The 24,480-nt window shown below is 36.6% G+C and overlaps 1 protein-coding gene across 2 annotated transcripts in view; it reads left to right on the plus strand.

The window, feature by feature from the left end:
• The window catches only part of PKP2 (plakophilin 2), a 162,051-nt gene that overhangs the window by 45,141 nt on the left and 92,430 nt on the right, over positions 1–24,480 (plus strand). For both annotated transcript variants that reach the window (XM_069094835.1, XM_069094834.1), the window contains exons 2-3: positions 13,766–13,878; positions 14,221–14,918. In XM_069094835.1, the coding sequence (XP_068950936.1) occupies positions 13,766–13,878; positions 14,221–14,918 (811 nt within the window). The remainder of the gene's footprint in view (positions 1–13,765; positions 13,879–14,220; positions 14,919–24,480) is intronic.

Below are 24,480 nucleotides of genomic sequence, written 5' to 3' on the forward strand. Positions count from 1 at the left end.
TGTGTGTGTGTGTGTGTGTGTGTGTGTGTGTGTGTGTGTGTGTGTGTATGTGTTTATATGTATACAAAGAGGGCACAGGGTGAGCTGAATATGAAGACATGATATCTAAAAAATAATATTAAGAGGTGAAAGAGGAATTGGGAAAAGGAGGAAGGCAGAGATAGAATAGGTTAAATTATCTGACATAAAAGAGGCAAGACAAAGCCATTACAAAGGAGGGGAAGAGCAGGGTGGTGAAAGGGAATGAGTCAACCTTTCTCTCATTGAATTTGGCTTAAAGAAGAAATAACATACACACTAAATTGTGTATCTTATACTACAGGAAAGTAGGGGGGAAGGGGATGAGAGGGGGAATGATAGAAGGGAATGCAGATTGAGTGAGGGGGTAATCAGAAGCAAACACTTTTGAAAATAGTCAGGGTCAAAGGAGAAAATAGAATAAATGGGAGGTAGGTTAGGATGGAGGGAAATATAATTAGTCTTTCACAATATGACTACCATGGAAATGTTTTGCATAACTACATATGGATAACCTATATTGAATTGCTTGTCTTGTCAATGGGAGTGGGTGGGGGAGGGAAGAAGAGAGAGACTCTGGAACTCAACGTTTTAAAAAACAAATGTTAAAAAATTCTTTTTACATGTAACCTGGAAATAAGATATACAGGCAATGGAGTATAGAAACACATCTTGCCTTACAGTTAAGTAAGGGGAAAGGGGATAGAGTGGAGATATAATGAGAGAGTAGATTGGGGAAGGGTTAATCAGTATACTTGCCATCTTGGGGTGGAGGAGTAGGGGAGAGATGGGGAGAAAAATCATATTGGCTAACGTGGCAAAATAGGAAAATGATAAATGTTCAAGAGGTTGTGGGAATGTTGGAACACTAATTCATTGTTGGTGGAGCTGTGTACTGATCCTACCAATTCTTGAGAACAATTTGAAACTATGCCTAAAGGGCTGTAAAAATGTACATCCCCTTTGACCCAGCAATACCACTTCTAGGGCTGTATCCCAAAGAGATCATGAAAATGGGAAAAGGACCCATATGTACAAAAAATTTTATAGCAGCTCTCTTTGTTTGACCAAGAACTGGAAATTGAGAGGATGCCCATCAATTGGGGAATGGCTGAACAAGTTGTGGTATATGAATGTAATGGAGCACTCATGCTATAAGACCTGATGAACATTTCTTCAGAGAAACCTGGGAAGACTTACATGAACTGATACTGAGTGAGGGGAGGAGAACAAGGAGAACATTGTACACGGTAACAGCCACAGTGTGCAAGGACTTATTTTGATAGACTTAATCATTCTCAGCAATGCAAGGGCCTAAAACAATTCCAAAGGACACATGATAGAAAATGCCATGCACATCCAGAGTCAGAATGCAGAGTGAAGCGGATTATTTTCTTTTTTGTTTTTTCTTTCTCATTTTTTGCCATTTGTTTTAATTGTTCTATGCAGCATAATTGATGTGAAAACATGTTTAATAGGAATGTGTGTGTAGAGTCCATATCAGATTGAAAACTGTCTTAGGGAGGAGGGAGGGAAGGAGAGAAAATTAAAACTTAGAGAATCGAAAGCCAAAAATAAATAATTTAATAAATTGAAAAAGAAGAAGATTCTGATGGGAGAGGGCAAGCTACAGGGAAGATCAGGAGAGGTCTCTGACTAAAAGTAGGATTCGAACTGAATCTTTAAGGAAACCAGCAAAAATAATAGGTGGAGGTGAAGAGACAGAACATTCTAGGCTTTGGGAAGAACCAATGCAAAGGCACAGAAATGGGAGACAGTGTTTTGTTTCAAGTTGCTTCAAGTAGGTCTATGTATCTGGATTACAGAGTATTTAGAAGGAAAATAAGAAAGGAAGAAAACAGAGGAGTTTCTATTTGATTCTGGAGGTAACAGCAAGCTACTCGAGATGATTAACTTGGGGAGTAATGTGGTTAGCCTTACATTTCAGAAAAATCACTTTGGGAACGATCAGCCAAGAGGGTAGAGTAGGAGAAAGCAGTACAGCTGACCTCTCCCACCCCAGCCACTCTAAAATTCAGCCCCCAAATGCCTTATGACTTCACTGCCACAGCTCTAGTGCTCCCACCCTACTTTCAGGAGGAAGGGGAACCTTGGATGTTCCTCTCTTCAGTTACTATGTGAATTGTTGAAAGAGGGACTGTCTTGCTTTTTATCTGTCTCCCCAGTGCTTAACACAGTGCTTAGCCCATAGTAACCACTTAAGAAATGTTTTATTCATTTTTTTTTGAGTTAGCAGTCATAGTGGTTTTTTTTAATTCTTTAATTTATTATTTTGTTTGTTTCCTTTTAGTTTACAGGATTCAATTCCACAATTCCTTGAATTTCACATTTTGTCCCCCTCCCTCCCCTCCCCCCCATGGCGGCTTATAGTCAAGTATAGGATCTGTAAATACTTTCACATTATACGTTAGTCAGGTTATAAGGACGGATTGTACCAGCTGGAATGAAAAATGGTAAAGAGGACATAAAATCAAATAAGAGAAGGAAAAAGATCATGTATTTTGCTTCCACCTGGATATAAACTTAGTTCTTTCTAGTTCTTTCTCTGGATGCATGTTTTTCTCTCCATCATGACTCTTTTGGGATTGACTTATATCCCTGCATTGCTGAGAAGAGTCCAGTCTATCAAAGTTGGTCATCACACATACGTTGTGTCTGTAATTGTGTACAAATTTCTCCTGGTTCTACTCTTCTCACTCAGCATCAGTTCTTTCAAGCCTCTCCAGGTAAATATGAAGACTGCCTGCTCCCCATTTCTTATACCGCAATAGTATTCCATAACATGCATATACCACAACTTGTTCAGCCATTCCCCAATTGATGGGCACCCCCTTAATTTCCAATTCTTTGCCACCACAAAAAGATCTGCTATAAACATTCTTGTACATATGGGTCTTTCTCCCATTTCTATGATCGCTTTGGGATATAACCCTAGCAGTGGTATTGCTGGATCAAAGGGTATGAAAGTATTTATAGCCCTTTGGGCATAATTCCAGATTGCTCTCCAGAAAGGCTGGATCAGTTCACAACTCCACCAGCAATGCATTAGTGTTCCAATTTGCCCACATCCTCTCCAGCATTTGTCATTTTCCTGTTTTGTCATCTTAGCCAATCTGACTGGTGAGATGCGGTACCTTAGAGTTGTTTTGATTTGCATTTCTCTAATCAATAGTGAATTAGAGCATTTCTTCATGTGCTTATAGATAGTTTAAATTCTTTCTCTGAAAACTGCCTGTTCATATCCTTTGACCATTTATCAATTGGGGAATGACTTGTATTCTTATAAATTTGACTCAATTCTCTGTATATTTTAGAGATGAGTCCTTTGTCAGAGACATAGGTTGTAAAGATTCTTTCCCAATTTCCCACCTCCCTCTTAATCTTGGTTACATTGGCTTTGTTTGTACAGAAACTTTTCAATTTCATGTAGTCAAAATTATCCATTTTACATTTTATAATGTTCTCTCATTCCTGTTTAGTCATAAAGTCATTCCCTCTCCACAAGTCTGATAGGTAAACTATTCCTTGTTTTAGCAGACTGCTTACAGTATCAACCTTTATACATAGATCATGGACCCATTTAGACTTGATTTTGGTATATGGTGTTAGATAATGGTCTATGTCCAGTTTCTGCCATACTATATTCCAGTTTTCCCAGAAGTTTTTGTCAAATAGTGAGTTCTTATCCCAAAAAACCAGGGTCTTGGGGTTTATCAAACAATACATTACTGTGGTCATTGACTTCTGAATCTCGTGGGCCTAATCTATTCCATTGATCCACTCCTCTATTCCTCAGTACCAAGTAGTTTTGATGACTGCTGCTTTATAGTACAGATTGAAATCTGGTAAAGCTAGTCCACCTTCCCTAGCATTTCTTTTCATTAATTCCCTTGATATTCTGGACCGTTTATTCTTCCAGATGAATTTTGTTACTATTTTTTCTAACTCTATAAAGTAGTTTTTTGGTAAATTAATTGGTATGGCACTAAATATATAATTTAATTTAGGTAAAATTGTCATTTTTATTATATTAGCTCGACCCAGCCATGAGCAATTGTTATTTTTCCAATTAGTTAGATCTTACTTTATTTGTGTGAAAAGTGTTTTGTAGTTATGATCATACAGGTCCTGGGTTTGTTTTGGCAGGTAGATTCCCAAATATTTTATAATGTCTACAGTAACTTTAAATGGGATTTCTCTTTCTACTTCTTGCTGCTGAATTTCATTGGAAATATATAGGAATGCTGAGGATTTATGTGGGTTTATTTTATATCCCGCAACTTTGCCAAATTTATTTATTGTCTCAAGCAGTTTTTTACTTGATTCTCTAAGTATATCATCATATCATCTGCGAAGAGTGAAAGCTTGGTCTCTTCTTTGCCTAACTTGATTCCTTTGATTTCTTTTTCTTCTCTAATTGCTACTGCTAACATTTCTAGTACCAGATTGAATAAGAGGGGTGATAGTGGACACCCTTGTTTCACCCCTGACCTTATGGGAAATGCTTCTAGCTTCTCCCCATTACATATAATACTTGCTGATGGCTTTAAATAGATGCTACCTATTATTTTAAGGAAGGCTCCATTTATTCCTTGTAGCGGCAAGCACCCCAAACACGTCCTCGGGGTTTGCTGCTACCACAGCTTCTTGGATCTGCTTTGTTAAAGGAAAGCAACTCAAAATGGGTTAACAAGCTTACTTTAATCAGTCAGACATATATCGTTTACCTTGTTCAGGGGAAAAAGGTCAGCACCCCGAATTTCAAAGCATACAGGCAGAATTATCAAGACAGAAACAGATCAAGTAGACAGATTTCCAAACTGTCCAACCATTACATCCATACCCAGTCAACATCTGGGTTTTTCAAAGCCAGGGGGGCTCTGGACAATGGCTTTTCAGAATACAGATCAAATCACAGAACACTTCTCAAAGTGAGCCCCCAAAACAAAGCCTCACATCAGGGCTTATATAGCCTTCTCCTGGCTCAGAGAATGTAACAACCTTATTGACTCACTGGCCAATCAAAAAATATCTACTGAAAAACAAGCCTCCCACCCCAGGCTTCAGGTGCACTTTAGCCTAGGGGCAGGGAAGATCTTTAAAATTTACATTCGCATTACATTCCTATACTTTCTAATGTTTTTAATAGGAATGGATGTTGTATTTTGTCAAAAGCCTTTTCTGCATCTATTGAGATGATCATGTGGTTTCTGCTAGTTTTATTGTTGATATGATCAATTATACTGATGGTTTTCCTAATATTAAACCATCCTTGCATTCCTGTAATAAATCCTACCTGATCAAAGTGTATTATTCTTGAGATAAGTTGCTGTAGTCTTTTTGCTAGTATTTTATTTAGAATTTTTGCATCTATATTCATGAGGGAGATTGGTCTATAATTTTCTTTCTCTGTTTTATCTCTTCCTGATTTAGGTATCAGTACCATATTTCTGTCATAAAAAGAATTTGGTAGGACTCCTTCTTCACTAATTTTCCCAAATAGTTTGTAGAGTATTGGAATCAATTGTTCTTTAAATGTTTGATAGAATTCACTAGTGAATCCATATGGCCCTGAAGATTTTTTCCTAGGGAGCTGACTGATGGCTTGTTCAATTTCTTTTTCTGAGATGGGATTATTTAAGTAATTTACTTCCTCTTCGGTTAATCTGGGCAACTTGTATGTTTCTAAATATTCATCCATTTCCCTAAGATTGTCAAATTTATGTGCATACAATTGGGAAAAATAATTCCTAATTATTGTTTTGATTTCCTGTTCATTGGAGGTAGATTCACCCTTTTCATTTTTGATACTCATCATTTGGTTTTCTTTCTTTTTTTTTTTATCATATTGACTAAGGGTCTATCAATTTTGTTGGTTTTTTCATAAAACCAGCTCTTGGTTTTATTTATTAGTTCAATAGTTTTCTTAATTTCGATTTTATTAATCTCTCCTTTCTAGTTTAGTATTTAATTGGGAATTTTGAATTTGTTCTTTTTCTAGGTTTTTCAACTGCATGCCCAATTTGCTGAGCTCCCTTTTCTCTAATTTAATCACGTATGCACTCAGGGATATAAAACTTCCCCTAAGAACTGCCTTTAATGCATCCCACAGATTTTGGTATGTTGTCTCATTATTATCATTCTCTTGAATGAAATTACTGATTGTTTCTATAATTTCTTGTTTGACCCACTCATTCTTTAGGATTAAATTGTTTAATTTCCAGTTAGTTTTTAGTCTGTCTTTCCCTGGCCCTTTATTGCATATAATTTTTATTGCATCATGATCTGAGAAAGATGCCTTTAATATTTCTGCCTTACTGCATAGAATTGTGAGGTTTTATTGCCCTAGAACATGGTCAATTTTTGAGTATCTGCCATGAACCGCTGAGAAGAAAGTATATTCCTTTTTATCCCCATTCAGTTTTCTCCAGAGATCTATCATACCTATCCTCTCTAAAATCCTGTTCACCTCCTTAACTTCTTTATTGTTTATTTTGAGGTTGGATTTATCAAGTTCAGATAGGGGGAGATTAAGGTCTACCACTAGTATAGTTTTGCTATCTATTTCTTCCTCTAATTCCTTTACCTTCACCTCTAGGAATTGGGATGCTACACCACTTGGTGCATATATGTTAAGTAGTGATATTGCTTCATTCTCGATGGTGCCTTTTAACAGGATATAGTTTCCCTCCTTATCTCTTCTAATTAGGTCAATTTTTGCATTTGCTTTATCTGAGATAAGGATTGCTACCCCTGCTTTTTTTACTTTAGCTGAGGCATGATATATTTTAATCCAGCCTTTTGCCTTTACCCTGTGTTTATCCCTCTGTTTCAGATGTGTTTCTTGTAAACAGCATATGATTTCTAATCCATTCTGCTATCCGGCTCCATTTTATAGGAGAGTTCATTCCATTCACATTTACAGTTATGATTGTTATCTGTTTCTTTCCCCTCATCCTATTCCTGCCCCTGTTAATGTTCATATTTTCCCTCCCTTCTCCCTTCCCCCCCTTATTAGTTTTCCCTTTGACCACCACCTCCCTCAGTGTTCCATCTTCGGCCCCCCTCCCTTTTCCTCCCCTTTCCCCTTACTACTTCCCTCCCTGCAAACCACTCCCACCCCCCTTTCATAACCCTATCCCCCTCCTACTGCCTGTAGATATTGTTATACTTAATGAAGTATGCTATTTTTTCTTCACATCAAGAATGACAGGAACAAATCTCACGCGAAGCTCCTCTCCTTCCCCTCTTTCCCTCTAAAATGATTCTTTTTGTGTTTCTTCTCTATAGCGTCCTATGCTTAACTGGTTGTTATTCCCTCCTTGTACCAGAACCAATGAGGGAAAAGCTCATATGCTTCCCAACACCCTCCCTTTTTTTCCTCTGCTATACAGTTTTTATGCCTCTATGAGTGGCATAATTTACCCTTTTCCACTTCACCCAGTCCCTTTGTAGCCCTTAACAAGATTTTTTTTTAATCATCATTTTGTGTATTTTATAGTCATACCCTCTACTTGTCTATAACCAGTTTGCTCTTATCAAATAGCAGGGTGTGTGTGTGTTCTCCTTGTTTACCTTTCTAAGTCACTGTTGCATCTCGTAATTGGAGGTTGAATTTTCCATTGAGTTCTGGCTTTTTTATCAAGAAGGTCTGGAACTCTGTTATATCATTGAATGACCATCTCTTTGCCTGGAAGAATATGCTCAGTCTCACTGGGTATGTGATCCTTGGTTGTAATCCAAGCTCTTTTGCCTTCCTGAAAATTGTATTCCACTGCCTTCGATCTTTCAGTGTAGAGGCTGACAAATCCTGTGCAATCCTCACTGTGGACCCTCGATATTTGAATTGTTTCTTTCTGGCCGCTTGAAGTATTTTCTCTTTTATCTGGTAGTTCTGGAGTTTGTCCACAACGTTTCGAGGATTTTTCAGTTTGGGATCTCTTACAGCAGGTGTCTGGTGGATTCTCTCCATTTCTATTTTCCCCTCACGTATCTCAGGGCAGTTTTCCTTAACAAGCTCTTGGAGAATGTTGTCCAGGCTCATTTTTTCATCATAATTTTCTGGTAGGCCTATGATTCTCAGATTATATCTCCTGGATCTGTTTTCCAGGTCAGTTATTTTTTCTTTGAGGTATTTTACCTCTTTTTCTAATTTTTCATTTTTGTTGTTTTGCTTGGCTAATTCTTGGTTCCTCACAGAGTTATTTGTTTCCATTTGTTTAATTCTGGTTTTTAGAAAATCATTTCCCTTGGTTAATTTTTGAAGCTCCTTTTCCATATCATACACTTTTCTTTTTAGAGAGATGTTTTTCTCATTATAAGGTTTTTCGAATTCTGCTATTTTCGTTTTGAGAGAATTTTTCATTTTGTCTTCTATCTCTCTCATTTTGTTTTCAAAGTTCCTTTTGATCTCATCTAGGAAAGCCTTCTGTGCTTGGGATCCATTCCCTGTTGAAGTTTCAGCTGTGGGTGTGGAGTCCACATTGTCTCCCTCTGAGGTTGGTTCCTCCCTCTGAGGATAGTAGGACCCCAGAGTCTTTGTCTTTGTAGTCTGCTTTCTACCCATTTTGAGGCAGGGTCCTAACCATGCCCTTCCTCTAGGATCCCAAGCCTTTACTGTAGAGGGTTTTGCCCTGGGCAATAGTTACTATATTTTCAGGGTCAGAGGGGGGGTTTGGAGCAAGTGGGGTTCACTCTGTCATCCTAGTCTTTAGAGGTCCTGAAAGGGGCTTTTTAAAAAAGATTTCTGGGCTATGAAGTGGTAGCCCCAGGAGTGTTTGCTGTCCAGGACAGGGGCCCCTGTATTTGCTTCTTACCTTGCTCTTTCCAGTCCCAGCCCTTTGGTGATAGGCCTGGTAGTGGACCTTGTGGTTGGTGGGAAGACTTGCCCTCCTAGTTGATCAGGCCCCTTCCAGGCCTGCGTCTGCCAGCCGCGCCACACCTTCCCGGCCTGCTTCTGCCACGCCGCGCCTTCCTGGTTTTTGCCGTGCCCTCCTCGCTTTCCCGGCCTGAGTCTGCAGTGCCACACCGTTGCCGCGCCTTCCCGGCCTTGTTTTATTCATTTAATTCAAAGAGCTTGGTGCAAAAATATATTCAATTACACCTGAAAATAGGAGGAAATAAGGAGAAAGGAATAAAGAGACAAAGGGAGAGTGTAGATTCGGGGATTAATCACAAACAAAACAAACCCTAAACTTTGAAGGAGAAGCATGAAATAGGTTGTAAAAGGAAAGAAAGAAAGGGTAAGAGTCTATGTATGACTAGGAAGGAGCAACAAAGGGAGGGAACAAAGTATTAACAGAATAGGATGAAGGAAAATACAAAATTAATGATCACAACTTTGAATAAAAATTGGACTGACTCATCCATAAAAAGGAAGAAGATAGAATTCAACAATATGTTTTTTACAAGAAGCACACTTGAAACAAAGATTCACAGAGTTAAAATAAATGGGTAAAGCAAAATCTATTACACCTCAGCTCAACTCAAAATAGTAGTTAGTAATTGTCATTTTGTATAGACAACAACAAAAATGGACTTAATCTTAAAAAGATAAACAGGGAAAGTTCATTTTGCTAAAAGATATTGTTGAGGTTTAGGGTTGGGAGTGCTGGTTCAGGTGTGAAAGAATTCACTTAGAAGATTTTTCTCCTAACCAAGGGAAGCTTTAGTGATGCAAAAGCAGTGGGCTAGCCCTGGAAGAAGGACTAGCAATTTACCAAGGGACGGGGGCTTGTTTTTATAAGGACAGGATAAGGAAGACAGGGGAAATTTTACGACCCAGGATGAGGGAGATGAGGAATTTTGTGGTCCAGGATAAGGGGAAAGTTTTATGGTATTCCAAGATAAAAGGGAAGAGACTTTAGTATGCCCTCAGTCTCAGGAGGGGCCTCAACAAGGTACTAAAAAAGCAACCCTTAATATTAACCCTTAGGGCACTGTTTGTATCCATATGAATATAATGAATTAATTTCAGTATTTAACATGAATGCATGAAATGACATAGCATCTAAATAGGTAAAGGAAGTGCTAAATGAGTTATAGATTGTAAAACTATAATAGTAGGGTCTCAATAGACCCTTCTCAGAGCATATAATATATACAAACATAACAAAGTATAAAAAAGATGTTAAGGACCTAAGTAGAATTTTAGAAAACTTAGGTCTGATAATGTCTAGGGATTATGAAGATTATTATTAGAGATTATTAAGTGGGAATAGAAATGAATATACACATGTCTAAGTTGTGCATGATACCTATACAAAAACTACCTACGTATTAGGGTATTAACCTCACAAACAAATGTAGTAAAGCATTAATATTAAACATATCCTTTACTAAACACATGGAATACTGTATCATATAATATTAATATATTGCTTATATTAATATATAACAGTTATATTAATATAAGTAGTATTGTTGTACCCTGAAAACACGAGCAAGATCCAAGTAACAATTTAGAATTGGATCCTTTATTATATGCGATATTGGCTGATCAGGCCACATGGAGGGCTGACGAGGTACCACCCCACTGTCCCAGGTGGTACAGCAGCAATCTCAGGTAAAACCTCGGCTTTTAAAGGGAGGCCATGCTGCCAATGCTTAGGTATTACATAAGCAAAAATTTGCAGAGGCCAAAAACGGTGATTGGTCAGTACATACCTTGAAATTTCCTCCAGGGCCAAGTTTCCCTTACCCAGAAGCCTGCCCACCTCTGTGCAGGTGAGCTGACTGGAGAAGGGCAGAGACCCAGTGGAGGAGGGTGGAGCTGACCTAGCAGTCTGCTCACTTCCCTGAGACTGGGGGATGGGGAAAATCAAGTACAACAGTATATAATATGTGATACAATTAAGTAATGGTCCATTGGAGAAAGGATTAAAAATTAACTGGGAATTAAATAAATTAATATTAAAATATGAGTGGGTCAATGAACAAATCAAAGAAACAGAATTTCATTAAAAATAATGACAAGTATGAGATACCATTAAAAAAATTGGGGGGGGGGGAGGAGTGTAGACAAAGCAGTCCTTAGGGGGAAATTAATATCTCTTTAACACTTTCTTCAGAAGGGGTGAAAACAGATCAGTGAATTGAGTGTGCAACTAAAAAATCTAGAAAAGCAAGAAATTTTAAACCCCCAATTAAATAGCAAAATAGAAATCCTGGAAATCATAGGCTAGATGAATACAACTGAAAGCAAAAAGAAAAAGAAAAAAATGAATAAATTAAACTAGTAGCTGTTTGTCTTTTTGAAACAAAGAAAACAACAAAACAGATAAAACATTTGGGAACTGGGTTAAAAAGAAAGTGGAAACTCAGTTATGAATATTAAAAAATGGAAAAGTAAAATTCACAACAAATGAAGAAATAAAATATTGTTATTGGAAAGTATTTTGGGGCTGCTAGGTGAAGCAGTGCAGGAGGACCTGAGTTCAAATCAAGCCTCAGACACTTAACACAAAACTAGCTGTATGACCTTGGGCAAATCACAAAACCCTAATTGCCCTCCCCCCTCAAAAAAAAAAGCTATTTTGCCCAATTAGATGCCAATAAAATAACAAATAAAATGGATGACTTACAAAATATCAATATTATCAGAATAGAAAATCTAATCAATCCAAACAAAAGAAAATTGTACAAGCCACAAATGAGCTTAAAAAGGAAAAAAGCCTCGAGCCAGATGTATTTATGAGCAAATGCTATCAAACATTCAAAGAAAGATTAATTCCAGCATTATACAATGTTTGCACATTTGATTACATAAAATTATAATTTTTTATACAAATAAAACTAATATAGCTAAATTTAAAATCCAAGTGATTTTTTTCTGATAAAACTTCAAGATATATAAGGAGCTGATTCAAATTTATAAATACAATTAATTTCTCAATCAATAAATCATTTTAAAAGTGCTCCAAATCATCAATCAATAGAAACCTGAAAATTAAATCAACTCTGAGTAGATCACATCTATCATATTGACAACAGTGATGAAAAAGAAAAATGACATTTTGGAGGGGTCGTTGGAAAACAGATACACTGATGCATTGTAGGTGGAAGGTGTCAGTTGGTCCAGCCATGTTGGAAAACAACTTAGCATCATACCCCCATTGTTACTAAATGATGCCATACCATTTGAATTAGCAATAACATTTATTGGTCAATAGCCTAACGAGATGAAAGAAAGGGGAAAGAGAGCGATATATGCAAAAATATTTATAGCAGCTTTTTTTGTAGTTAAAAAAAAAAAAGAACCAATAACAACAAAAAACAACAAAAACTGGAAATAAGAAGGTGCCTCTTAGTTCAGTTGCTTCCTTTTACAGGAACCCTTTTTCCAATGCCCCTTAATTCTTCTGCCTCCCTTCTGCTGTTTATTTCCAATTTATTCTATATGTTTTTACCTAATTATTTTCATGTTGTCTTCCCGTATTAGACTGGTAGGTCTTCAACAGCAGAAACCGTCTTTTACCTTTCTCTGTATCCTTAGTGCTTAGCATAGTATTTATCACATAGTGAGTGCTTAATAAATGTTTATTGACTGAATAACTAGAATGGAATGTTATTTCATAGTAAGAAATTATAATAGGGATGGTGGTGGCCAAGATCTGGAAGTCAAGGGGATGTCCTTGTTTAGAGAAACCTATGAAGAATTGTATGAACTGATGAGAAAAACCAGGAGTAAAATGTATATGGTAATAGTAACATTGTAATGATTTTTAAAAAGCAGTTTTTTAAAGATTTAAGAACTGGGGTAGCTAGGTGGCGCAGTGAATAGAGCACTGGCCCTGGAATTAGGAGGTCCTGAGTTCAAATGCGGCCTCAGACACTTAACACAAAAACTAGCCATGTGACCTTGGGTAAGTCACTTCCAAAAAGCAAAAAAAAAAAATAAAGATTTAAGAACTGTAATCAAAATTACTAACCAACCATGACTCTATAGGACTGATAGTAAAACCTGCTTTTTACCTCCTGAATTAGGTCGCCTCAAGATTCAGAAGTAGACATATATTTTGAACATGATCAATGTGGAAATTTTTTTTTTTGCTTGACTACAAATTTGTTACAAGATTTTACTTTTTTAAATTTGGGGTTGGCTTAACATGTAAAGAACAGAAATAAGTGCATAAAAATTGAAACAATCAAGTAAAATTAAAATAAACAAATGCATCCTAGTCTAATGGAAGTTCTCTCATCCTGTTATTATTGTGTGTGCTGTAGAGGGATAGATCTTTTGGACTTGGGGTCAGGAAGCACTGGATTTGAATTCTGACTCCAAAACTTACTAGCAGAGTTACCTTGAGATAGTCACTTGACATATCTAAGCCTCACTTTCCTCTTCTGTAAAGTGGGGACAATTATAACTAACACTTATACCAAAGGGTTGTGAGAAGCAAGTGAAATAGTTTACATAAATTGTTTTACAAATTAAAGCCCATAAAATGAGTTATTAGTATTATAATTTACTTTTTCAGTCCAAAACTACTATATCCCATTTTTCTAATTAGAGTGAGTTAATTTGCCCTGAGAATTTTATAATCACCCTTGAGATAATTCTAGACATATAGAGCTTTTAAAAGACTAGTATCAGGATTCTCTATTCCAAACTTATTTACTTATTACAGACTTTGATTACATTCCCTCCCCTATCCCAGGGCTCTTATGAACTAACAGTTATAATTTGGTAATGGTCTGAATTACTTTGATTTGTTTTTGACTATAGGAAGCCTGCCTCGAACCAGAAGTGTTCCAGAATATGTCTACAACCTGAACTTAGTTGAAAACCATCTCTGTCTAGGGAGTGCCCCTGTTACCAAAACATATGACATTTTAAAGGTGAGAATTTTATAGGACAAAACTCCATACTTAACACATCAGTGTGGGGCTTTATGGTCTTTCTTAGATTTTTTCCCCCTGTTCTGCTTTCCTAAGTACAACCAGTTCATAAGAGAATTATGGGAAAATTAATTTTATGTAGGCAATGGGGAAAACTGGAAGCTGCAAATAGTACATGCAACCTTGTACAATGAATAGAATCTCTTTTGACAGTCTTTGCCTGGGAAGGTCTCATCCCTCTTTCAGATGTTTTGGTATTTCATTTACTTATTGCTTATTTAATAATTCTAAACAAAATCTGATATATGCTTAAAAAATTTTTTTTGTGTTTTTTCTGTTCAGGCAAGCACAACAGCTACTTATGAAAATCACTTGGAAAGAGGAAGAGCAGGATATAATTCACAAAAGTCAATGGAAGAAAGATCTCAAAGGCAGCCTCTGAAGAGACTGGAAATTTCTCCTGGGAGTAGTCCTGAGAGAGCTAATTATGCACATAGTGACCATTATTACATCCAGAAAAACCAGGCAGGACACAGTTTGAGGCGTCATGAGAGCAGGAGGTCAACTGTCCTCATGCCACCAAGATATGCTCGTTCAGAAATTGTTGAATTCAACCGTCATGGTACCATGAACAGGCAACATCATTATGATACTTACCATAGGCAATACCAGTATGGATCTGTTAATGACACGGTTTTTGATAGCTTCCCTGCCAGTCCAGCGGTACTCACATACAACAGGCCAAGAACCAGCCGAAGTATGGGGAATCTTTTGGAGAAAGAGAACTACCTGACTTCAGGGCTTGGTTCAGGACAAGTCAGACCCCTGGTGTCTCTACAAGGTCACCAGAATAAGCAATCTGTTCGTTCTACCTGGCATCAGAGTTCTTTTCATAGCACTCATACTCAGAGAGATGTTCTGCCCAGTGTCAGTGCAGGAACCAGCGGGAAACAAACACATATGACAGTTGGCCAGGCAGCAACAGCAGGAGGCAGAAATTTACTAACTGAAAGAGCTGCTTTCAGCTATTCCCAAGTTGGGTAAGTGTACCTCTTGAATCTGTCATTTATGATCAGTACTAGCACATTCTGTTCCTGAACCTATTGACATGTGAGCTGGCATTTCTCAGTCTAGAAAGAAAGGCTTCCAGAGATAAGCGATTAAAATAATGCACAATCAGCCATTTGCCTAACTGGCAAATAAATTCATTGTGTTACCTTGGGAAAAAAGCCAAGCTACGCTTTCATGTTTCTGTTTTTCAAATTACTGGAGCTTGAGCATTTTATATAATATTCAGGGAATTTTGTCCAAATTAAATATTGCCTGAAGCAGAATGTATCACTGCACAGGACAAAGATCAGGTCCAAAAGGAGGGTAAGTTGTAAAAATAAATGAAAAGGTGAATTTCATAGTAGACCATGATATGCATTATTTTCTTTTTTTTTTTTTTTTGCCATTACTTTTGGAAGAAAAGAAAGGAGCATTTCTTCTTTATGTGAACAAATTTAGAAGGAGGGATCTCAAATAATATTGGGAGCTGCTTATATAATAAATTGAAAATAAAGGGATGGTAAATAATTTCTATTGGTCTATGTTTTTATAGTTCATTTAGATTTAGGAACTAGCTATTTCTGAGTTTAACCAGTTGGGTTTTTTTAATTACCAATTAAGATAGTAAGCCTGTATTTTCTGCAATCAGTTCTATTTTTTTATGGACAATACCATTCAATTTAACATGTATTAAATGCCTGTTATGTGCCAAGCCCTGAGAATACCAAGATTAAAAAACTTTTAAAACGTTTTGACCTTTTAGGAATTTATAATACATATAATAATATATATAATAAATATATATAATTGGGGTTCAGGAAGACACAGGGAAGAGCTTTGTAATCAAGTAACTATAATACAAGTTAGAAAATTATTAGATGCAAAGGAGAAGGGTAAGGAGAACAAGTATTTATTTAGCACCTACTGTGTGTCAGGCACTATGTTAAGTGCTTTATAAATATATCCCATTTGATTTTTACAACAAGATTGGGATTTGGTGCTATTGTTATTCTCATTTTGCAATTTAGGAAACTGAAGCAGACACATTAAGTGACTTGTCCAGGGTCATACACCTAATAAGTGTCTGAGGCTGGATTGAATTTGTCTTCCTGTCTTTAGGCTCAACACACTCTACCACCTAACTGCTGTAGAAGTCAGAGTAGCCTGAAACATTCAAGGAGAGAGCAAATATTTATACCTGATAGATGATCTCAAGGGGAGATGAGGGAGGGCATCATAAAGGAAGTATTCCCTTTGCTAGTTCTTGTAAAAGAAGTTTTATTAGCTAGTCATGGTATGTGAGGAAGGCAACATAAAATAGGATGGTAGCTGTATTCATGAATGGAAGCAGAAGAATGTAGGATGAGATTGTAGAACAACAGTTAGTATTTCAATTTGGCTGGAGCATAAAGTAGACAATGAGTGCCATGAAACAGGACCTTACAAAAAGAGAGATTGGGGCCAGGCTGTGAATGATCTTCAGTGTCGGGCTAAATACTTTGTATTTATTTCATTGAGTGTAAAATGGGGCTTTTGGGGTGGGAAGTGATATGTTAAGTGATGAGTCAGGGATTACTATGAAGTTTAGAAGCTGAGTGACTAGAATAATGGTGGTGCTCTTCACAAAATTAAGGCCCCTTAACTGAGAGATGGGTCTGAAGAGAAAGTCATTTGAGTTCTGTTTTTGGCATGTTTGAAATGCCTATGGGACATCCTATTCAAAACATCTAGTAGGCAGTTGGTAATTTAGGATGGTGCTCAGCAGAGAGACTGGGCTTCGTTTATAGATCTAGGAGACAGCTACCTAAAAATTGTTATTTTCCACAAATGAAAAACCTGAGAGGCAGAGTTTCTGGGTAATCAATTTATTAATTAAGCCAGCTAATCATCAATAAATTGATGGTCAGTAATTTCTCTCAATAACCAAAGAACTGCAATGGAGAACAGTGAATGTTTTAAATACCTTTGTAAAAGGGGATGCCATGGCAAGTAAAAATCAACCCCGATGGGCAGATATTTAATGAGGAAGTGGGCTAGAAGTCTTCAGCTCCTCCTGCCAAAAACATGGCTTGATTATGAGATCCCACCACCTTTAGCAATCTGAACAGAGGAATCCCATTTCCATCCAGACCATTCTGGTTGATTTTCTCCTTAATGAACTGTGTCACCTAAATTCTAATGGAGAGGTAGAAGGACAGGGCTGTTCTCCTTGGGGTAAGAACTCATTCAGAATTCTGTTTACATCCCCCCCACCCTTTGTTGGGTGAGTTCCTGCCCAAGATTGAGGAGCATGTTTCCTGAGGGTTAGGGACAGCTCATCAATTAGCCACATCCTTGAGAGACTGATTGACTTTCTACAGGACCTTGGCCCTAAAGGAGGGAATAAAGGAGACAAAGTCCTGATTCTCATTTAATAATTGGTTATTAATATAATAGAAAAATAATAATTGCTCTCAATAATGGATGCCCTTCAGACAGAGTAAATATCAATAATACATGCAATAGACCTAGTACAACTGAGATTCCCTGCTTTGATGACTATGCCTCTGATTTATTTGCAAGATGTACTACATGCATGTGTCTCAGCAGTACCTGCATGTCCATATAACAAAAACCACCATTCATAACAACAAAGTCAAAGTGATGATAACATTGCTAGCTTTGCAGAATGGTCAGATTATGTGCCCATATTTCACAGTAGGCAACTAGGTCGTGTAGTAGATAGAACACTGGGTTTGGAGTCAGGAAGACTCCAGTTCAAAAGAGACCTCAAGACACTACCTGTGTAACCTTGGGCAAGACATTTAACCTCTGTTTGCCTCCATTTCCTCACTGGTAAAATGGGGATAATAATAGCACCTACATCACAGGTTTTTGTGAGAATTACATGAAATAATATTTGTAAAGCACTTAGCATAGTTTTTATTTTTAATATTTAATTATCTTTAATATTTTATATTTAATTTTTATTTAATTAAGAATAAATAAATAATTATATTGATTTATTTTATTATATATTATTTAACATATAATGTATATTATTAAATATATAATATGTTAATTTAATTATATTAAATAATAAATAAAATAAATTCTATTTAATTTTAATTTATATTTAATAATTTTAATATTTATTATTATCGCTATTTAATATTCTTAATTATTAAATTAATTATTATTAAATATATTATTAAATTAATTGTTAAATATTCATAATATGTGTATGGAACAGTGATTGCTATGTAAATGCTAGTTATTTTTATTGTTATTGAACCAGCTATACATTAAATGCATGATCCTAATACTACTCAAATAAACACAAAGAAAAAACAATAAAAGAGAAGCATATTGAACATGTGACAATTACCATGTGCCACGTACACATTGCAATAGAAAACATTAAAATGATCATCTGGCTACATGTGCATTTTACAAATTTGCAAATTATAAGTAAGTGTAGTTACAGATGGTCCTTGCTCTTTTATGACCTACTGACCTCTCTACCCTTGTACTGTTGATAAGAATGGACTATGTGATTTTTTAAATTGTTTTTCACCCACTTACATGTAAAGACAATTTTTAATATTCTTTTTAAAAAAAATTTTGAGTTCTAAATTTTGTCTTTCCCTCCCTTATCCTCTTAGAGGAGAAAGACCTTCCTTGAGATAATAAACAATTTCATATAGGTTGTACATGTTTAATCATGCAGAACATATTACCTTTTTAATCATGTTGTGAAAAAAAGACACAGATACAAAGGAAAAGAACCACAAAAATGTAGAAAGTGAAAAATAGTATGCTTTGATCTGCATTCAGACTCCTGTCAGTTCTTTCTCTGGAGGTGAATAGCATTTTCATCATGAGTGTTTTGGAAATGTCTTGGATCATTATATTGCTAAGAATAACTAAGTCATTTACAGTTTTTGATCATTATACAATATTGCTGTTACTGTGCACAATGTTCTGCTGGTTCTGTTCACTTTACTTTGCATCAGCTCTTATAAGTCTTTACATGTTTTTCTGAAGTCTGCCTGCTTATCATTTATTCCATTTTAATTGTATACCACAACTTGTTCAACCATTTGCTAACTGAAGGGCAATCTCTCAATTTCTAATTCTTTGTCACTACAAAAAGAGCTGGTATAAACATTTTTATACAAATAGGTTCTTAATGTCAACTGATGTGTTGACTCATTTTTTTTTTTAATCTCTTTCGAATACAGACCTAGTAGTGGTATTGCTGGATCAAAGATATGCATAAATTGATTGCCCTTTGGGCATAGTTCCATATTGCACTCCAGATTGGTTAGATAAGTTCACAACTCCACCAACAGTGCATTAGAGTCCCAATTTTTCCACATCCCCTCCAACATTTATTATTTTCCTTTTCTATCATATTAGTCAGCTAGGTGTGAGGTGTTACCTTAGAGTTGTTTTAATTTGCATTTCTATAATCCATAGTGATTTAGAGCATTTTTTCATATGATTATAGATATCTTTAATTTCTGAAAACAGCCTGTTCATATCCTTTGACCATTTTTCAGTTGGAGAATGACATAATCTTAAAAATTTAACTCCGTTCTCTATCTGTTTGAGAAATTAGGCCTTTATTAGAGACATTTGCTGTAAAATTGTTTCCCAGCTTTCTACTTTTCTTCAAATCTGATTGCATTGGTTTGGTTAGTTCAAAATATTTTAAATTTAATATAATAAAAATTGTCCATTTTACATCTCATAATGTTCTCTATCTCTTGTTTGGTCCTAAATTCTTCTCTTCTCCATATATCTGACAGGTAAACTATTCTTTGCTCTCCTATTTTGCTTACGGTATTACCTTTCATGTTTAAATCATGTACCCATTATGATCTTATCTTGGTATGTGGTGTGAGATACTGATCTGTACCTAGTTTCTGCCATAACTGTTTTCCAGCTTTCCCAGCAGTTTTTCTCAAATAGGGAGTTCTTTTTCCAAAAGTTAGGGTTTGGGGTTTATCAAACACTAGATTAGTATGGTCATTTACTAATAAGTCTGTGTACCTAATCTATTCCACTGATCTACCACTCTGTTTCTTAGCCAGTAAAAGATAGTGTTGATGATTACTGCTTTATTAATATGGTTTGAGATCTGGTACAGCTAGGCCACCTTCCTTCACATTTATTTTCATTAATTCTGAGGTTTTATGCCCTGGTATATGGACATTTTTTTTTTATATGGACACTTTTGTGTAGTTGCCATGTACTATTAAGAAAAGGTATATTCCTTTCTACCCACATTCAGTTTTTTCCAGAGGTCTGTCATTTCTAACTTTTCTAAAATTCTGTTCACCTCCTTAATTTCTTTCTTGTTTGTTTTGTGGTTAGATTTATCTAGTTCTGAAAGGAGAAAATTGAGGTCCCCCACTAGTGTAGATTTACTATTTTCTCTGTCATTCGTTTAACTTTTCCTTTAAGAATGTGAATGCTATACCATTTGGTGAATATATGTTTAGTATGATATTATTTCATTGTCTATGGTACCTTTTAGAAAGATGTAGTTTTCTTCCTCATCTCTAGGTTTGCTTTTCCTTTGGCTGAGATCAGGATTGCTACCTTGCTTTTTTTTTTTTTACTTCAGCTGAAGCATAATATAGTCTGCTCCAGCCTTTTACCTTTACTCTGAGTATATTATTTCTGCTTCATATGTGTTTCTTGTAAATAATACATTGTAGAATTTTGATTTTTAATCCACTCTATTATCAGTATCCATCTTATGGGCAAGCTCATCCCATTCATATTCACATTTATGATTACTAACTATGTATTTCCCTCCCTTTTGTTTTCTCCCCATTTATATTTTTTTTTCTCTCTCTCTCTCCTTTCAACCCTGTCCCTCCTCACCAGTGTTTTGCTTCTGACCATTACCTCCCTCAATATGCTCTTCCTTCATCAGCTTCCTTCCTTTTTGTCCCCATCCCTCCCATTTCCCAATAGGGTAAGATAGATTTCTACACCCAGCCAAATCCAATGAGAGTAAGGTTCAAGCAATGTTCACTCTTTCTCTCCTCTTTCCCTCCACTGTAATAAATCTTTCATAGCTCTTCATGTGATATAATTTGCCCCATTCTAATTCTCACTTCCATCTTTTCATAGGTCAACTCATAAGTCTCTTTTCATAAGTCAACTTGTGTCCACACCCTCTGTCTGTGCATGCACCTTCTAATTGCCCAAATAGTTGTACAGTTCTTAAGAGATACAAGTCTCATCTTCCCATGTAAGAATGCTAACAGTTTAACCTTATTGAATAATTTGTTTTGTCTTTCCTTTTTACCTTTTATATTTCTTTTGAGTCTTGTATTTGAAAATCATTTTCTCTTTAGCTCTGCTCTTTTTATTAAGATGTTTGAAATTCCTCTATTTCATTGAATGGTCATTTTTTTCTCCTGATGGATTATGCTCACTTTTGGTAGGTAGGTAATTCTTGGTTGTAATCCAAGCTCCTTTGCCTTTTGAAATATCATATTCCAAGTCCTCTCATCCTTTAATGTAGAAGCTGCAAGATCATGTGTCATCCTGGAAGTTAAATAGTATCTTCCTGGCAGCTTACAGTATTGTCTCTTTGACCTGAGAGTTCTGTAATTTGGCTATAATATTACTGTGAATTTTCAATTTGGATCTCTTTCAGTAGGTGATTGGTGGGTTCTTTCAGTGTCTCTTTTACCTTCCGGTTAGGATATCAGAGCAGTTTTCCTTAATAATTTCTTGAAAGATGCTGTACAGGCTCTTTTTTTCATCATGACTTTCAGGTTGTCCAATAATTCTTAAATTATCTTTCAAGGATCTATTTTCCAGGTCAGTTGTTTTTCCAATGAGGTATGTTAAATTTTCTTCTATTTTGTCACTTTTGATTGTGTTTGATTTATTTTTTATGTGTCATGGAATCATTAGCTTCTACTTGCCCAGTTCTGCTTTTTAAAGAATTGCTTTCTTTAGTGGATTTTTGTACATCTTTTTCCACTTTTTGTGGTTCCTTTACCAACCTGTTCACTCTTTTTTCATGATCCTCTTGCATAACTTTCATTTCTTTTTCCAAGTTTTCTTCTACCTCTCTTATTTGATTTTAAAAATCCTTTCAGAGGAAAGCTCTTTCAAAAGTTCTTTTCAAGCCTGAAACCAATCCACATTCCTCTTGGAGGCTTCACATATATTTTATATTGTTGTTCTCTTCTGAGTTTGTTTTTTGATCTTCCCTGTCACCCAGTAGCTTTCTATGGTCAAGGTTTGTTTTTTGCTCATTTTCTAGCCTCTTTTGCTACTCTCTTTTTTTTAAAGCAACTGGGGTTAAGTAACTTGCTCAAGGTTACACGGCCAGTTATTATTTTGTGTGGACGTTAAGTATCTGAGGCCGGAACCGATCCTGGGTCTCCTGACTCCAGGGCCAGCGCTATTACTCACTGCACCACCTGGATGCCCCCTCTTTTGCTATTCTTAAAGTTGAGTTCTACACCTGGGGAACAGGGGACAATGTCCCAACCTTCTTTCACTGGGGTCCCTGGGGCTAGTGGCTTGCTTGCTTTTCCAGGGCTGACACTACAACTTCTATGCCAGGGCCTCTAGAACCGGCAGTTTGCCTACTTCACTGGAGTGGCTGGGCCTGGTGACACTTACTGTGTAGAACAATCAGGTCTGCCTGCTTGCTACCATGAGGCCACTGGGCCTGCCAATCTCGGCTACTTGCCTACTGTGCTGGTGGCTACAGGTCTCACAACTGGACCACTTTGCCACTGGACTTCTGCATTAGGGCCCTTTGTGGCTGATTCGTGCTAGCACTAGAACCCTCCTGCTGATTTGCCCAGATACCAAATGTACTGGGTTGAACTCCCGTTTTACTTGAGTAAGACTTTCCTGCAGGGGTGGCTAGGTGGCACAGTGAGTAGAGCACCGGCCCTGGAGTCAGGAGGACCTGAGTTCAAATCCGGCCTCAGACACTTAACACAAAAACTAGCTGTGTGACTATGTGCAAGTCACTTAACACCCTAATTGCCCTCCAAAAAGAAAAAAAAAAAGGAATGCTGATTATTTGGGGCAGCCAGGTGGCTCAGCGAGTAAGAGCACCGGTCCCAGTGTTGGGATGACCTAGGGGTCGAATCCAGGCTCAGACACTTAGCACCACACCCAGAAATAACTGGCTGTGTAACCTTGAGCAAGTTACTTAATCCCAATTGCTTCAAAAAAAAAAAAAAAGACTTGCCTGCAGTCCTTCTAAATGATCTTGGGCTGGATAATTGTTTCACCCAGTTTATGAGTTCTGCCACTCCAGAATTCATTTGAGGTGGGCTTCATAGTTTAAAGGAGGGGAAATTGGTAGAATTCAGGCAGCTTCCTGCTGTTTCTTTGCAATTGTGGCTCCACCTTTTCTGACTATGTGATCTTTAGAATTCTTTCTGATTCTAAATCTATAAACTTTCTCCACTTGATGTCTCTCTAGGCTTCAAATTCTTTATCTTTTTAAAATTTATTTATCTATTTATTTGATTTTTTTTCCCCAAAATATATCAATTTTTAATTTTCAACATACATTTCCACATGAGTTCCAAATTTTCTCCCCATCTCTCTCCTATCCCTCACCGCAAGATGGCAAGCATACTGATTACTCCTTTCACCAGTCTGCTCTCTCTTCTATGAAACCTTATACCCCCACTTCCCCCCTTTCCCCTTTCTTGTAGGGCAAGATGGATTTCTATACACCATTGCCTGTATATCTTATTTCCCCATTGCATGTAAAAACAAATTTTAAACATTTGCTTTTAAAGCTTTGAGTTCTAGCTTCTCTCCCTTCTTCCCTCTTTACCCCCACCCATTAAGAAGATAAGCAATTCAGTATACATTATACACATGTAGTTATGCAAAACATGTCCATAGTAGTCATATTTGTGAAAGAATATTTCCCTCCATCCTATCCCACTCCCCATTTATTCTATTTTCTCCTTTGACACTGTTCCTTTTCAAAAGTGTTTGCTTCTGACTGTCCCCTCCCACAATCTGCCCTCTCATCTAATTGAGTGGGTATGTGATTCCTCCTTAAGCCAAATCCAATTAGAGGAAGTTCCCTTTCACTCATTCCCTTTCACCTCCCTGCTCTTCCTCTCCATTGTAACTGTTTTCTCTTGCCTCTTTTATGTGAGATAATTTACCCTATTCTTTCCCTCCCTTTCTCCTTCTACCAATATATTCCTCTCTCACTTTTATTTTTTAGACATCATCCCTTCATATTCAACTCACCCTGTGCCCTCTGTCCATATATATACATACACATATACACATACATATATACACACATACACAGGTACACAAACATATATGTGTATATATGTATACATATATGTGTATACATGTGTGTATACACACACATATTCCCTTAAACTATCCTAATACTGACAAAAGTCTCATGAGTTACAAATATCTTCTTTCCATGTAGGAATGTTAACAATTCAACTTTTTAATAAGTTCCTTACAATTTCTCTTTCATGTTTACCTTTCCATACTTCTCTTGATTCTTGTATTTGAAAGTCAGAT

Source organism: Petaurus breviceps, unplaced genomic scaffold (assembly GCF_028583685.1).
Source record: "Petaurus breviceps papuanus isolate PSGF00001 unplaced genomic scaffold, PetGlider_PUasm1.0 221, whole genome shotgun sequence".
NCBI classification, from domain to species: domain Eukaryota; kingdom Metazoa; phylum Chordata; class Mammalia; order Diprotodontia; family Petauridae; genus Petaurus; species Petaurus breviceps.